Source organism: Polypterus senegalus, chromosome 1, assembly GCF_016835505.1.
Source record: "Polypterus senegalus isolate Bchr_013 chromosome 1, ASM1683550v1, whole genome shotgun sequence".
NCBI lineage: Eukaryota > Metazoa > Chordata > Cladistia > Polypteriformes > Polypteridae > Polypterus > Polypterus senegalus.
The window spans coordinates 313748066-313766102 of NC_053154.1; the positions used below are offsets into that span (position 1 = coordinate 313748066).

General features: G+C 41.0%; 1 protein-coding gene across 1 annotated transcript in view; it reads right to left on the reverse strand.

Annotated features, from left to right (window-relative positions):
• Nucleotides 1-18037, reverse strand: part of LOC120515370 (immunoglobulin superfamily member 22-like) — a 185009-nt gene that overhangs the window by 59804 nt on the left and 107168 nt on the right. Inside the window, 1 exon segment of the mRNA XM_039736264.1 lies at nucleotides 9302-9604. Coding sequence (XP_039592198.1) covers nucleotides 9302-9604 — 303 coding nt within the window.

The following is an 18037-nucleotide window of genomic DNA, read 5'->3' on the forward strand; positions in this document are numbered from 1 at the left end:
AGCAATAGAATTTCAGAAAAGACACAATATAGACCCACGATGAAAAGAAACCAGATCTTAACTCTTAAATGGGTAGCATCTGCCACTGTATTAGAGCCGACCTTGTGCTCAGCCGAGTATTAAGCCGATGCCTCCAAAATGATAATTAAACCAGTTAATAAATGCATTGCATGCTTCAGAATATTAATCGAGTGCTACAGACTTATTGATAGCACATTGGATCTCACCAAGCCCAACAGCACTTTGTTTGTCCCAAGGGGGAAATTTGGCCTTTTACAGAAACTCTAAATAAATAAATACATAAATAGGTAGATAAGAAAGTAAGTAAATAATTATACAGACATACTTTGGTCTGAATGCATACCAGAATAACTACAGTGGTGCTTGAAAGTTTGTGAACCCTTTAGAATTTTCTATATTTCTGCATAAATATGACCTAAAACTTCATCCCCTTGGGATTAATAAAGTATCTATCTATCTATCTATCTATCTATCTATCTATCTATCTATCTATCTATCTATCTATCTATCTATCTATCTATCTATCAGATTTTCACTCAAGTCCTAAAGAGAAGATAAAGAGAAACCAGTTAAACAAATGAGACAAAAATATTATACTTGGTCATTTATTTATTGAGGAAAATTATTGAATATTACATATTTGTGAGTGGCAAAAGTATGTGAAGCTTTGCTTTCAGTATCTGGTGTGACCCCCCAATAACTGCAACTAAACGTTTCCGGTAACTTTTGCTCATTCCTGCACACCAACTTGGAGGAATTTGAGCCTATTCCTCCGTACAGAACATCTTCAGCTATGGGATGTTGGTGGGTTTCCTCACATGAACTGCTCACTTCAGGTCCTTCCACAACATTTCGATTGGATTAACGTCAGGACTTTAACTTGGCCATTCCAAAACATTCACTTTATTCTTCTTTAACCATTCTTTGGTAGAACAACTTGTGTGCTTAGCGTCGTTGTCTTGCTGCATGACCCACCTTCTCTTGAGATTCAGTTCATGGACAGATGTCCTGACATTTTCCTTTAGAATTCTCCAATATAATTCAGAGTTCATTGTTCCATCAATGAAGGCAAGCCTCCTGGCCCAGATGCAGCACAACAGGCCCAAACCATGATACTACCACCACCATGTTTCACACATGGGATGAGGTTCTTATGCTGGAATGCAGTGTTCTTCAAACATAATGCTTTTCATTTAAACCAAAAAGTTCTATTTTGGTCTCATCCGTCCACAAAACATTCTTCCAATAGCCTTCTGGTTTGTCCACGTGATCTTTAGCAAACTGCAGACGAGCAGCAATGTTTTTTTTGGAGAGCAGTGGTTTTCTCCTTGCAACCCTGCCATGCACACCATTGTTGTTGAGTGTTCTCTTGATGGTGGACTCATGAACATGAACATTAGCCAATGTGAGAGAGGCCTTCAGTTGCTTAGAAGTTCCCCTGGGGTCCTTTGTGACCTCGCCGACTATTACACGCCTTGCTCTTGGAGTGATCTTTGTTGGTCGACCACTCCTGGTCTTGAATTTCCTCCATTTGTACACAATCTGTCTGACTATAGATTGGTGGGGTCCAAACTCTTTAGAGATGGTTTTGTAACCTTTACCAGCCTGATGAGCATCAACAACTCTTTTTGTGAGGTCCTCATAAATCTCCTTTGTTCGTGCCGTGATACACTTCCACAAACGCGTGTTGTGAAGAGCAGACTTTGATAGATCCTGTTCTTTAAATAACACAGGGTGCCCACTCACACCTGATTGGCATCCCATTGATTGAAAACACCGGACTTGAATTTCACCTTCAAACTAACTGATCATCCGTGAGGTTCACATACTTTTGCCACTCACAAATATGTAATATTCGATCATTTTCCTCAATAAATAAATGACCAAGTATAATATTTTTGTCTCATTTGTTTAACTGGCTTCTCTTTATCTACTTTTAGGACTTGAGTGAAAATCTGATGATGTTTTAGGTCATATTTATGCAGAAATATAGAAAATTCTAAAGGGTTCACAAACTTTCAAGCACAACTGTACATAGGAAGAAAATTAAAAAGAAAGAAAACTTATTAATAGCACATTGGACCTCACCAAGCCCAACAGCACATATGTGCAAAGCAAAAGAGATAAAGTGGCGGCTGCACGACACACACCCACTCGCAGCTAAACACAGAGCTCTGCCAGTATCTGCCCATGCAGGCCATCTACAGTGATCAACCTTGGCACATGTTATTCATTCAACTCTGTTTGGCATCATTAGATAGCGGAATTCTCTTATCAACATGAGGACTTTCCAGTAAAATATCAGGTAGATAGTCATGTAATTAAATAGCAGGGTCATTGTCTGGCATTTTGGAATATCTATGATGTAATTTTGTGTTAAGTTGATGCTCTATGCTTTGTAATTATTAACAGCCCACATTGGTGACAGTGGACATACACGCAACCTACTGCTGAAGGAAATATGGAGATACTGCCCACACTTGCTTAAAGGGCATATGGCAGTCAAAAAATCACCTGTTTGGTTCTTTGTGGATCTACAAGTGCATAGAGTGTGTACATTTTATGAGAATGAGTACTTTTTCCTCATTAAAAAATGATTAATGGATGGCCTGTTTGGATGGGCACAGTGCCTGAGGCCCAACCTCGGTGATGGGTCTGACTTGAGAATCAATAAGCACAGCAATAGGTCAAAAAAAAAATTAATTTTTTTTGAAGTTTTACTAATGAAGAACACAAGCTAACCATTCAAAATGATGAAAATGACAATCAAAATCCTGCAACTTTGCACAGTGCGTTTGGAGTAACACGATGCCAAAATCAGTGCAGGTAAAATTAAGACAACTGTTCTTTTCCAATCGAATGTCAGCTTAATTGGCCAATGTTAAGAGTGGTGTTCCACAGGGGTCAGTGCTAGGGCTGCTGCTATTTTTAATATATAGAAATGATTTAGATAGGAATATAAGTAACAAGCTGGTTAAGTTTGCTGATGATACCAAGGTAGGTGGTGTCACACACGTGCACATGGGAGGCAGCTAAATGGACCAAAAGAAGGTAATTCCACACCAGGCCAGGGGGTGGTGGGGTGCACTAAACCTTCCTCTTTTATCCCTGCAGACCGGACATGGGAAATTCTGCCTGATTCAGGCCCGATGACGCAAATTCCGGTTCTGGCCGCAGGAACATCACTTCCACCTGCCTGCCTTAAATACAAATCAACTTCCTCACTAACTTCAGTTTTGTTTTGGACTCAACTCTGTACACATCTGTGCAACTTATTTTTGCCTTTTTGCACACCAGGCTTTAAGTATACAGGTGGCTGCCCCAAACCTTTCTGTGTGTGTCAAGACGGGTCATTTTCACAGTGGATTAGCAGATAATGTGGAATCTGTTATATCGTCACAGAAGGACTTGGACAGCACACAGGATTGCACAGATTGGTGGCAGATGAAACTGAATGTCAGTAAATGTAAAGAATTACATGTAGGAAGAAAAAATGTGAGGTGAGGAAAATCGAGAATCCACCTTATGAGAAGGATCTAGGAGTCGTAGTAAACTCTAAGCTATCGACTTCCCGACAGCGTTCAGAAGCCATTAAGAAGACTAACAGGATGTCAGGTTATATAGCGCCTTGATGTGTGGAGGACAAGTCACAGGAGGTGAGGCTCAAGCTTTATAACACACTGGTGAGGCCTCATCTGGAGTACTGGGTGCAGTTTTGGGTCTCCAGGCTACAAAAAGGACATAGCAGCACAAGAAAAGGTCCTTAGAAGAGCGACTAGGCTCATTCCAGGGCTACATGGGATGAACTATGAAGAAAGATTAAAAGAGCTGAGCCTTTACAGTTTAAAGAGAAGGAGATTAAGAGGAGACCTGATTGGAAGAGTTTAAAATTATGAAGGGAATTAGTGCAGTGGATCGAGACGGTGACTTTAAAATGAGTTCATCAAGAACACCAGGACACACTTGAAAACTTGTTAAGGGGAAATTTCACACAAACATTAGAAAGTTTTTCTTTACACAAAGAATCATTGACATTTTTTTAATAAACTACCAAGTAGTTGGCTGAGAGTCACGTGTGCTTTGTGCTGACGTGTGCTTTGCAAACGCTAGAGTCTGTTGAGAGTGTTGGTTTGTTCTGTGGTGTGAGATTTACATTAAAAAAATACATTTTGCTCTTAAAAACTCGGGTTTTGGTTGCCTCTAAGGAACCGTGTGGGAATTTTAAAGCTTTTTCCCTTTAGAAGGGTTTTTTTTTGCTTTTTTCGCCCGCACAAGAGCAAAAGTAGCTGGGTGTTTGGAAGTGCGCTTGGAAAAGTTATTTGTACTTGTTCTTTTTCTTGTTATCTGTATTTGAATTAGCATCGAGGCGGCAGGGTAGAAAGCAGCAGTAACTGATATCGGCATTTGTAAATAAATAACCGCGTCGTCGTAACAGCGATTCCTTAGTTTAAAGGAAAAGAAAAAAAGGCCGCGGCTGACTTCAAAGCAGTAAAAGGTGGAAACTCAGTAGTGCGCAGGTAAGCGGCCTGCGTTAAGACACCGTTCAGGCACAAGGAGCAAATAAGGTAGTAAAGTTTTATTTATTTGTTTATTTTAGATTAAACAGTCCTTAGCGTCCAGAGGCAGAACAGTTAAGTGGGCGACAGCGTATTGGTTCATTAATACGGGGGAATACAAACAGTGCGAGTGAAGAGCTTATAAGTAAGAAGAGCGCAAAGCTAGAAGAGACAGAGAAAAGTAAAGTTAACCTCATAGAAAGGCAAACAGCAGGCAGCTGAGAGGGAGAACAGTACAGGAGCTTAAGGGGAAAAGGTGTAAAATATCTGTAGCAGATCTTAGTGTTTCCATTTGTTAAGAAGAAATTTAATTTTAAGAAAAAAAAAAATATATAGTTAAGGCAGCTTAGTAATCCCAAATCAAATTTTAATAATGAGGCCAGTGCAATGCAAGTCCTGTTGGATGTTGGACTTTTAGATGATGGTTTGGAAGAGCCAGTTGTCTATGAGGGCTACATCTGCAAGAGATGCCAGCTGATCCAGCACCTCGAGCTCAGGGTCGCTGAACTGGAGGAGGAGTTGGCTGACCTGCGTTGTAATAGAGAATTGGCGGACTTGGCCCAGGTGTCCTTTAGAGATAGTGTGCACCCCTAAGGTGGCGCTGAGGAGATTCCAGACCAGACAGGTAGGAATAGGTGGGTCACGGTCGCAAGGCGTAAGGTAAAGGGTGCACACTGTCCGGGGGCATCAACCCCAGAATTAGAAGTGTCTAACCGTTATCATGTCCTGGCGGAGCTGGACGGTGACTCTGATAATTCTGAGGTGGTAGGCAGGGTTGAGGAGCCCCAACGGGCCACCTCAAAACCAGTTCCCAAAAAGAGAGAGGTAGTGATAGTTGGGGACTCAATCATTAGGGGGATTGAAGCGCAGGTGTGCTCCAGAGAGAGAGAGTCTCAGACGGTGTGTTGCCTTCCGGGAGCACAGGTGGGAGACCTCCTGGAAGGGTGGATAGGCTCTTGGCCAGAGCGGGTGGATCCAGTTGTCATTGTCCACGTTGGAACAAATGACATACATAAGGGTAGTCTGTCAGTTCTGCGATCCAAATTCAAAGAGTTAGGTACCAAGCTGAGGAGCAGAACTGACAAGGTAGTCTTCTCCGAAGTTCTGCCTGTGCCACGCGCCAGTCCAGGTAAGATTGAGGAGATTAGAAGGCTTAACGCGGCTCAAATCTTGGTGCAGGGTAGAAGGGTATAGGTTTATGGGGCATTGGGACTCCTTTTGGAACAGATGGGACCTGTTCCGCCGTGACGGGTTACATCTGAACCGAGGGGCACCAATGTATTGGGGAGGCGTATGTGTAGGCTAGTCGAGGATTGTTTAAACTAGGGAATGGGGGCAGGGAGTTTAGGACAGGCCAGATTTAGATCTATACATGGAAGAACAAACAATGGTGTAGAAATAAAAATGCATAGTAATGTAAATTTTAAGCAAACACGTAAAGGTAGAAGGATTAACACATTAAAAATAGCTTGCCTTAATGCTAGAAGTATCAAAAATAAGGTAAGTGAGTTGGAGTTGTATGTAGCAGAGCACAATTATGATATTATAGCAATAACGGAAACCTGGCTAAATAACAAAGATGGGGATGAGTGTAACATAGAGGGATACACATTTTTTAGGAAGGATAGACAGAACAGAAAAGGAGGTGGGGTTTCTGTTTATGCCAAACAGGAATTAAATGTAAGTCATCTTCAGTTGGATGATGAGCCCCATCTTAGTGAGGACATGTGGCTTCGCCTGGAAAATATTAGGGAAAAGGTCTCATTTTAGGAGTGTGTTATAGACCACCCAATTCAGACAGTAATTTCAACACACATCTTTTAGTAATATCAAAAGGCAAGTTTACAGGGGATATTATAGTCATGGGGACTTTAATTATCCAAATATTAACTGGGATAACCTTACAGATGGAGGAGCACAAGAGCAGGAGTTTTTAGAAGTAATCGCGACTGTTTTTAACACAGCATGTTAAAGCACCAACAAGGGGTGAAGCCTATCTGGATTTAGTATTCTGTAATAATCAGGATAGAATTGAGGGTGTAGAGGTGATTGAACCACTAGGGTCAAGTGACCATAATGTAATACAATTCTCAGTATTTTGTAAGAGTACAGATGCAAAGACTAAAATTGTTAAGTTGAACTTTAGTAGGGCTAATTTTGAGCAGATGCGACAAAGTCTAAGTAGGATAGACTGGGATAAGCTTTTAAATGTGGAGACGGTCGAGGAGCAGTGGAACAGGTTTAAAATGTTTTACATGTAATGCAGGACAGATACATACCTAAATTTGGAAGTAATAGGAAACTAAAAAATCTCCACGATGGATTAATAAAGATTTAAAAAGAAGTTGCAAAGGAAAAACTGCTGTATAAGGCATATAAGACTAATGACTGCAAAGAGAACCGTAGCGTATGAGAAAATGAGGGCAACCATTAAGAAGGATATCAGAGAGGCTAAAAGACAGTTGGAGAGGAATATAGCAGATAAGGCGAAAGAAGACCCCAAGAGATTCTTTCAGTATTTTAGTAGTAAAAGAACAGTTAAGGAGGAGGTCAAGTTCATCAGGAATAGTAAAGGGAATTAAAAGATACAGACAATGAAATAGCAGATGCCCTAAACTTACATTTTTCTGAGGTGTTTACAAGTGAGCAAGTGGATAACCTGCCAGAGGTAAACACAACTACTAAGGAGGTACTGAGGGATTTGGAAATTGTAGAGGGAGAAGTGCTGCTCAGATTAAATAAGATGAAATCAAACAAATCACCAGGCCCAGATAATATTTATCCTCGTGTTCTTAAGGAGGCTAGTGAGTACATATATAAACCCTTGACACATATTTTTAGGAAGTCACTGTGCACTGGAGAGATTCCAAAGGACTGGAAAATGGCAAATATCATCCCATTATATAAAAAGGGTGACAGGGCAGATCCAAGCAACTATAGGCCAGTAAGCTTAACAAGCATCACAGGAAAATTAATGGAAGGAATTATTAAGGATAAGATTGAGCAACACATGACAAGGACAGGAGTTATTCTGAACAGTCAGCATGGGTTCAGAAGGGGAGGTCGTGTTTTACTAACATGTTGGAATTCTATGAGGAGGCAACAAAAGGATACGATCAAAGTGGAGCTTATGATATTATTTATCTGGACTTTCAGAAAGCATTTGATAAGGTGCCACATGAGAGGTTGGGCATCAAGTTAAAAGAAGTGGGAATTCAGGGTGATGTTTTTAGATGGGTGCAGAATTGGCTCAGACACAGGAAGCAGAGGGTGATGGTGCGAGGAACCTCATCAGAACTGGCCGATGTTAAGAGTGGTGTTCCACAGGGGTCAGTGCTAGGGCCGCTATTTTTAATATATATAAATGATTTAGATAGGAATATAAGTAACAAGCTGGTTAAGTTTGCAGATGATACCAAGATAGGTGGATTAGCAGATAATTTGGAATCCGTTATATCATTACAGAAGGACTTGGATAGCATACAGGCTTGGGCAGATTTGTGGCAGATGAAATTTAATGTCAGTAAATGTAAAGTATTACACATAGGAAGTAAAAATATTAGGTTTGAATACACAATGGGCGGTCGAAAAATCGAGAGTACACCTTATGAGAAGGATTTAGGAGTCATAGTGGACTCCAAGCTATCAACTTCCAAACAGTGTTCAGAAGCCATTAAGAAGGCTAACAGAATGTTAGGTTATATAGCACGATCTGTGGAGTACAAGTCCAAGGAGGTTATGCTCAACCTTTATAATGCACTGGTGAGGCCTCATCTTGAGTACTGTGTGCAGTTTTGGTCTCCAGGCTACAAAAGGACATAGCAGCACTAGAAAAGGTCCAGAGAAGAGCGACTAGGCTGATTCCAGGTCTACAGGGGTTGAATTATGAGGAAAGATTAAAAGAGCTGAGCCTTTACAGTTTAAGCAAAAGAAGATTAAGAGGTGACATGATTGAAGTGTTTAAAATTATGAAGGGAATTAGTACAGTGGATCGAGACTTGTATTTTAAAATGAGCTCATCAAGAACACGGGGACACAGTTGGAAACTTGTTAAGGGTAAATTTCGCACAAACATTAGGAAGTTTTTCTTTACACAAAGAACGATAGACACTTGGAATAAGTTACCAAGTAGTGTGGTAGACAGTAAGACGTTAGGGACTTTCAAAACTCGACTTGATGTTTTCTTGGAGGAAGCAAGTGGATAGGACTGGCGAGCTTTGTTGGGCTGAATGGCCTGTTCTCGTCTAGATTGTTCTAATTCTAATTCTAATTCTAATTCTAAAGTAGTGTGGTAGACAGTAAGACGTTAGGGACTTTCAAAACTCGACTTGATGTTTTCTTGGAAGAAATAAGTGGACAGGACTGGCGAGCTTTGTTGGGCTGAATGGGCTGCTCTCATCCAGAATGTTCTAATGCTTTTTCTTCAAATAAGATCTTTTTTTAAAAAAAATAAATAATTGCAGCCTTTACAATTTGCTAATCGTGTTGTTTTAAATCGCAATTTCAATTTTAAATCAATAGCCCAGCCCTATTAAATCACATTAGCACATTGTCCCATTCTAATAATATTCTTAAAAGGTTAATACTTCCCTTTGAGATCATTACCCAGTGTGAACCTCATTTGCTTTCCCACTTTATATTTTCCCATTATTATTTTTACACTGGTTAGACTACCACTTTATAGTTCCATTCGGTTCATTAGAAGCCATAACCTCAGTCCTTACCTATGGGTTCTCCAGCAAAGACCTCCTCTGTCTCAAGAGGGTCACTCACGCCCTCAGCATTGACAGCGCGGATCCGAAACTGGTAGGCCCGGCCTTCTTCTACCTTGTTATTAGTGAAGCAAGTGGTGGTGTGGTCCACTTCCCCGACTTTGATCCATGATTTTTTGCCGACCAGCCGCCGCTCAATGATGAAGTTGGTGATCTGTTTGCCGCCATTGTCTCGAGGGGCCTTCCATTTCATCTTAATGCACTTGCCTGTCCGCTCGAGAAACTCAACCTTCCCTTGCGGTGGCTTTGGCTTGTCTGGAAAGAAACAAGCTTATGGTTACCTTAGGGTTACTGTCTCAAAAGATTTAGTCATGCAATTAGAACTTTACAGAACTTTTATTTGTCTCCAGGGGAAAATCTGGCAAATCAAAACTCAGGAATCGTACCCTCGTAAGGTATAAATGGAGGATCGCTGAAATCAATGGGCAGAAGGGTCCTTTCATCAGTCTGGCTGGCCCAGCGCTGTCTCAGGGCCGATTGTGGTACTCCTTGTATGATTTTGGGCTATGCAAAAATACATTTTATTGTATTGTATTGGACAAACCTGAGCATCACAAATATGGAATTTTGGACTCAGTGTGAACTATATGGGTTAGTGGCAGCTTGAAGAGTGTGAGAGAAATATTCATGGCTGACCTTTTCAGTGAAGTTATATAATCTACTAGTGTAGGGTTATGACACGCTGAAGGTGCAAACGGTCTGCATGGCCTTGATTTTTCAGTCCAACTCCTGACCGTGCTCACCAACGCTTCATCCTGCTTCCAGCCACTCCCAACAAAATTCTACCCCATTTCTACCCACAAAAGGGGATCCATTCCACTCCAGGATTAATAAAATCATAATTTTGGATCTTTAGACAATTTTAAAAGCAAGTTGCAATGATATTTTTTGCACAGATGACTTTGGTGAACTATAAAAGACTCTTGAAAGCAATCTATCCAAGTACATCTGCATTCCTCCTTTCTTATTATCGAAAGTGCACTTTGACCAGTAATTTAAAGCCGGACTACATCTGGACATTCTCTCCTGATCATACAACTTACCATATATACTCGCGTATAAGTCAGGTTTTGAAACCTGAAAAACTGATCATAAAATCAGATCCCGACTTATACGCCCGTTCAAGAATGCGACACTTAATTTTTATTTTTTTTTACATATTCTTGCCTCCTCCAATCTCACATCAGAAATCTGAGATCTCAGACGCATCGAATGACACAAAAAGCTGAGGTCCTGACTCTCTGTCATCATAACAGATCCCTGGGCATTCTTCATTAAGAGTAGGGAGTTTACTGTTCTGGCTAAATTGCCCATCACGGCCTCATCACTCTGGCCTGCTGGCTTGAAGGAAAATACATGAGATAATAATAAAATTGCATATTAATCAAAATGTTATGTATTTTCCTTCAATCATATAAATATTTTTCTATATTTAGCAGAAATAACTTAGTGGTTATTTGAAGTACTGTATATACTCGCGTATAAGTTGGGTCTTGAAACACGAAAAATCGATCATAAAATCAGACCCCGACTTATACGCCGATCAATAATGTGATCTTCTTCCCTCTTCCAATCTCGCACCAGTTGCTCAGAATCATCAAATTTTGTTGCAGCACCACAGTTACCAATTTCTTCCACCATTTCAACGACTTTTAATTTAAAACCAGCTTCATATTTTCTTCTGATCGAATGCCCCGTCGTAGATAAGGGATGCTCTTATGATAAATTTGTATGAGGGAGTGAGATACAAAAAACACAAAACGGTGCAAACGTCACTTCGGAATAGTTCGGGTATTACTGTGTGGTCACGTAGGCACAATACATAGAAAAGAAAGGCCGTGTGTCCCGTGGTTACTCTCTCAGGTGGGCGTTAGCATATCATAATCCCATGGACCAATAGCACAAGTTTTCCACATTCGATTTATACAACGATGTTATAAAATACCAGAAATTATATGGTAAAATCAAGTCCTGACTTATCTGTGGAAGAATTTAAACACGAGTATATACGGTAATTATAAAAGAACTGGAGACAGCAAAAGTTTCACAGATAAAGTCACTTTTAGGCAGAGCCGTCCATCACCAGGACAGCCTGCCAATCATCTTTGAATTTCCCCTTCGGATTAATAAAGTATCTATCTATCTATCTATCTATCTATCTATCTATCTATCTATCTATCTATCTATCTATCTATCTATCTATCTATCTATCTATCTATCTATCTGCGTGTAACGTAGTGAGGTCAGGAACCCCACATGAACCTCTGATACAAATAACGGCCCCTTCAAAAGACCAGAGGGTGATGTCAGAGAAAAGTACAGCATTTCATGTGGACGTCAGAGAACATAACTCCTGTTCAGTGCCTTGTGAAAGTATTCGTCTCCAATAGTTTGTCTTGTTTTATCATGTTACAATCTGGAACTAAAATGGATTTTCATTTGGATTTTATTTATTGCACTTGACAATATAGTCCAAATTGTTGAAGTGGAAAATAAAATACCTTGCACCTCTCTGTTATAAAAATATAATCTTGGTAGAAGACGAGACGTGATTTTCTCAGAGAGACACTATCACATCCTGCAAGATGAGACTTTGTAGATTTAACTACAGCCGGGGCCGGAAATAAAAGACAAAGAGTAGGTGACAAAGTAGAATGTCGAAAAGATTTCAAAAACATTGGTACGGGAGCACAGGACGTCTGGGGGGGAAGAGAGACAAAGCAGCGAGACAAAAGGACAGCCGCTGTACTGGTTATTAAATGTTTGAAGTTCCGCGCGAGATGCAGATCACGCGGTATGACAGCAGCTGCAAGCCAGCGGCTGATCAAGCAAAGAGGAGGTAAAAAAAAGAAAACTGTATTTATTTTCCATTGTATCACCGTTTAAGAGGGGGTTTCAGAGGAGAAACCGCGTTTCCTTGGGGACCGTACAGCCCACCTCTTCACAACACGAGTGGCAGAGACACAAAGTGGCTGGCATGTAGTGCAGTGTGGGGCTTTAGGTTGGCGAGCGAAGTGAGCGGGGGGCAAAGCCCACTCCAGTATATCTTAAAAAACAAGTACAAACTGAAAAGTTGTGATTGCATAAGTATTCATTGTATTGCTATGCAACGAGAAGTCAAGCAGAATGACACCTTTTATTGGCTAACTAAAAAAGATTACAAAATGCAAGGTTTCGAGGCAACTCAGGCCCCTCTTTCAGGTAAGATGTAATCATATTATCCCTGGTGTCCACAGCTTCTATTGTCCCAATCGTGACACGAGGCTGTTCATCATTGACTGTCTCAAAACATGTCACATGACAGACGTGTGCTTGATCTGCATCTGTACAGCAGTGGACACTCAACAAACTTTTCCTCCTGTATTTATGTTCATATTTTGCTATTTACATGTTTCTAATAAAATTTTTCCTTGTTGAGAAATTCAGTGGCTTGAACCAAAAACATCATTTAATGCAGATGATGTGGTACTGTATATATCTGATGTATAAAATTCTGTGCCAGCAGTCCTAGAAAAGCATTAGCAGATTTTCAAAAGATTATCAAGACTCAAAATCTATACTAATAAAAGGCAAAGCCCTCACTGACTGACTGACTCACTCACTCACTCATCACTAATTCTCCAACTTACCTTGCTGGTAGAAGGCTGAAATTAGGCAGGCTCATTCCTTACAGCTTACTTACAAAAGTTGGGCAGGTTTCATTTCGAAATTCTACGCGTAATGGTCATAACTGGAACCTATTTATTCGTCCATATACTGTAATAGACTGCAGCTCAATGACCGTGGGAGGCGGAGTTGCGTGTCACATCATCACGCCTCCCACATAATTGAGTGCCTGCCCATATAAGGTAATTATTCGCAGGTCAAAGACTGTGCTTAGCATATTCATAAGTAAAAATATCTGAATCATAAACTGATGTTAATTATATTTTGTCCATGAATACTTATTAAATAATTCCAAATAGTCTGTCCGCTTCCTTTCATAGCTTTTCTGATGGTTGTGCTGCCTCCAGGCATGTATTTTCGTATTAAAGCATTTAACCAATCACATTTCAGCCATCATTTGTTGCCAGGCAGAGAGGCCTTCATAATCCGTTGTGCAGGCACTCTAACACAGAATAAATGTCGATTAACCTGTTGCTTCAACCAATCAGAATTTGAGTTGGTGTCAGTAGGGCCCTCTAGCAGGCGAACGGCAACGTCACCGTATTCAGACCCATTAATTGGATAGAAGCCGATATGAGGAACTTTACGAGGCCACTGAAAGCACCGCAAGCACTCCGAGCGTCTGAGTGCGCACTACGGCCAACTCCATGGCAGGATTCTGAACAATATTATTTGCCAGACACAGACCAGATTTCAAGACAACGAAAACCTGATGTTTGTCACGCTCCTCGAGCCCCAGAAGTTTCAGGAATACAAGAAAAATTTCCCGCATGCAGCCTTCTCCAGTTTAACACAAGAGCCACGGAGCACTTTTTTTAACTGTCTCGGCTAAAAACAGAACTGACTGTAATGTATGCCATGGATGATTTTGCAGGAAAATCTCCCACTGATCTATTTGACTTCCTTCATCAGAAAAATCTGAATGAGAGCATGGGGCGGCTGTTCACATTGGTATATTTGGCGGTGACCATTCCCGTGTCCACTGCTTCTGTCGAGCGGACATTTTCAGCCCTAAAGCAAATTAAAACTCATGCCATAAATACGACAGGGCAGGTTCAACTTTCAGCATTAGCTTCGATGGCGATAGAAAGAGACTTTTTGATGGAACTGAAGCGCACGGATAATCTGTATGACAGAGTAATTGAACTGTTTTTAAGGAAAGAGAGGAGGATGGATTTTGTTTACAAATAATCCAAATTTTTGGTGAGTAAAATGTTGCGAATTTCCTAAATAATATTGCAAGTTTATGAGTTATTATTGATGTTTTTTATGTGTGTTGCGGCTGTGGCTGCAGTAGAAAGGAACTTGCTCAGCCCTGGTTTCTCTATTCAATAAAGACATTTATTGTGGCTACAGGAGTTATCCCCGGTATATATATACCCCGAACTACATACCGTCAAATAAACGAACCACACACCGTGGCGCAACACAAGAGGCTTCGCCTGTAGCACTGACGTCCGAGGTTCGATTCCCGAGAGAGGGTACAGTGAGTGTGTACACCTGATGAGCCCAGAATTAGGGCGAAACACGTGCCGCGTATTCTTTGCATTATTTGACAGTAAAACTATTTTAATATATACATATATATATATATACATATATATATATATATATATATATATATATATATATATATATATATATATATATATATATATATATATATATACAGTATATATATACTGCTCAAAAGAATTAAAGGAACACTTTTTAATCAGAGTATAGCATAAAGTCAATGAAACTTATGGGATATTAATCTGGTCAGTTAAGTAGCAGAGGGGTTGTTAATCAGTTTCAGCTGCTGTGGTGTTAATGAAATTAACAACAGGTGCACTAGAGGGGCAACAATGAGATGACCCCCAAAACAGGAATGGTTTAACAGGTGGAGGCCACTGACATTTTTCCCTCCTCATCTTTTCTGACTGTTTCTTCACTAGTTTTGCATTTGGCTACAGTCAGTGTCACTACTGGTAGCATGAGGCGATACCTGGACCCTACAGAGGTTGCACAGGTAGTCCAACTTCTCCAGGATGGCACATCAATACGTGTCATTGCCAGAAGGTGTGCTGTGTCTGCCTGCACAGTCTAAAGGGCATGGAGGAGATTCTAGGAGACAAGCAGTTACTCTAGGAGAGCTGGAGAGGGCCATAGAAGGTCCATAACCCATCAGCAGGACCAGTATCTGCTCCTTTGGGCAAGGAGGAACAGGATGAGCACTGCCAGAGCCCTACAAAATGACCTCCAGCAGGCCACTGGTGTGAATGTCTCTGACCAAACAACCAGAAAGACTTCATGAGGGTGACCCAAGGGCCCCATGTCCTCTAATGGGCCCTGAGCTCACTGCCCAGCAGCATGCAGCTCGATTGGCATTCGCCATAGAATACCAGAATTGGCAGATGCACCACTGGTGCCCTGTGCTTTTTACAGATGAGAGCAGGTTCACCCTGAGCACGTGACAGAAGTGAAAGGGTCTGGAGAAGCCATGGAGAAAATTATGCTGCCTGTAACAGCATTCAGCATGAGCAGTTTGGTGGTGGGTTAATGATTGTCTGGGGAGGCATATCCATGGAGGGTCACACAGACTGCTACAGGCTTGACAAAGGCACCTTGGCTGCCATTAGGTATCAGGATGAAATCCTTGGACCCTTTGTCAGACCCTATGCTGGTACAGTGGGTCCTGGTGCACAACAATTCCTGGCCTCATGTGGTGAGAGTATGCAGGCAGTTCCTGGAGGATGAAGGAATTGATACCATTGACTGGCCACCACACTTTCCTGACCTAAATCCAATAGAACACCTCTGTAACATTATGTTTTGGTCCATCCAATGCCACCAGGTTGCACCTCAGACTGTCCAGGAGCTCAGTGATGCCCTGGTCCAGATCTGGGAGGAGATCCCCCACAACACCATCTGTCATCTCATTAGAAGCATGCACCGATGTTGTCAGGCATGTATACAAGAACACAGGGGCCATGCAAAGTGCTGCGTACAATTTGGAGTTGCTGCAATTACATTTTGGCAAAATGGACTAGCCTGCCACATAGTTTTTTCACTCTGATTTTTGGGGGCGTCTTTGAATTCAGGGCTCTGTAGGTTGATCATTTTCATTTCCATCAAACGATGTGGCATCCTTTCGTTCCTAACACATTACCCAGTCTATATCAGTATAGATATACAGGAGGATTTCTTTTTCCCATTGAGATCTGATGTGTTTTCAAAGTGTTCCTTTAATTTTTTTGAGCAGTTTATATACTAGCAGAATACGCAAGGCTTCATGCGAGAAGTAGTGTGTTAAAGAAGTTATGAAAAAGAAAAGGAAACATTTTAAAAATAACGTAAGATGATTGATAATGTAATTGTTTTGTCATTGATATGAGTGTTGTTGTCATATCTATATATCTATATCTATATCTATATCTGCATTTTGTAATTAGATGTAATTAGAATTACTAACGGTCCCGGGAGTCCAATAATCCCCAGTAAGAGCCACAAAGTCCGCTTTCTGTAATGCATCTAATTTAACTTGCTTTTCAGTGTGCACAAACCCACGCTTTTATCAAGGCTTCCGTCGACTAGTCTTTTGAAATGAAATTTTCCTCCGATCAGTCGTAGAAACGCTCTGTATTCCGACTCTAACATTTTTGTAGCTGTGATGTGTGCATCAATGTAATCGATGTACCAGGAAATCATGCATTGACAAAAGTTCCCCTTTGCTTGGAATTGAAAGTGTGATTAATGGAGTTATGGAGTACATGCATCGAAGCTTCTCAGCTGTGCTTGTGCTAAGAAAAGGAAACATTTTAAAAATAATGTAACATGATTCTGCGTTAACTGCATATTTTTTCATATGTCCCAAACCAAGGAGATGCGAGGGTAAAATGAATCGGGAAGCACGCGTACATACTCAGTGCATCCATTCTCGGGAATCGAACCTCAATTGCGCCACGGCGTGTGGCTTTTCTATTTGAGAGTATGTAGATCGGGGTATATATATATATATATATATATATACCCGCATTTTGCAGCGGAGAAGTAGTGTGTTATTAAAGAAGTTATGAAAAAGAAAAGGGAACATTTTAAAAATAACGTAACATGATTGTCAATATACAGTAATTGTTTTGTGAGTGTTATTGAGTGTTGCTGTCATCAAGGATTTGATTATCATTATTTCTTTCAATCAGGGTCGTATTTGTACGATGTGTTGTGTTCAAGTCATATTCCGTGTTTGTCAATCGTTGTAAAGATGACAGGTTTCATTCATCGATTTGTTTCTTACTGCATCAATAAACAGCTCGTCTTCCTCTTTATCTGAGACCTGACACACTGCATGCACGGGTTTTTTTTCACACTGTCTTCCTTTAGCGGGACATTGACTTTTTCCACCGTGTGCTTTGTTTCCGCAGTAGCTGCACTTATGAATATGCTTGTATGTATCAAACGCTTCATATTTTTTTGCTGCCTTCTCAACCCGCTAGAACTGTTGCTTTTTGTCTGTGCACTGCGTCAGTTCACGTGAGCCGCTCGGTGTTTATGCATCGAAGGTTTCCAGCTGTGCTGGTGCCATCTCGTGCGATGTCCACGGCTGTATTTAATGTTAGCTAAGACCCGGCACTTAAAAGTTTCTCTTGCAGTTTCGCTGAGTTTGTGCCAAACACCACCCTGACCATCTCATCTTCCTCTCCATAAGCACAGTCCTTCACCCGTGAATATTTAGCGGCAGTGCTTCTATATGGGCAGGCACTAAATTACAAACGCCAGCGGCAGCCTGTCTATGAACTTAATTTAAACTTTAGGTTTACATCGTGCTTTGTTTCCGAAGTAGCAGAACTCATGAATATGGTTGTATATGTCACTCGCTCGCTTCTTATTGTTTCGCTGCCTTCTCAATTATATAATGCATGTTTTTTGCAGCGCTTTTTTGAGCTCCTCCTGGTTTTCTACGCATTGCGTTGACAGTCAGTTCACGTGATTAGGTGGGAGGTGTGATGATGTCACACGAAACTCCGCCCCCCACGGCCATCC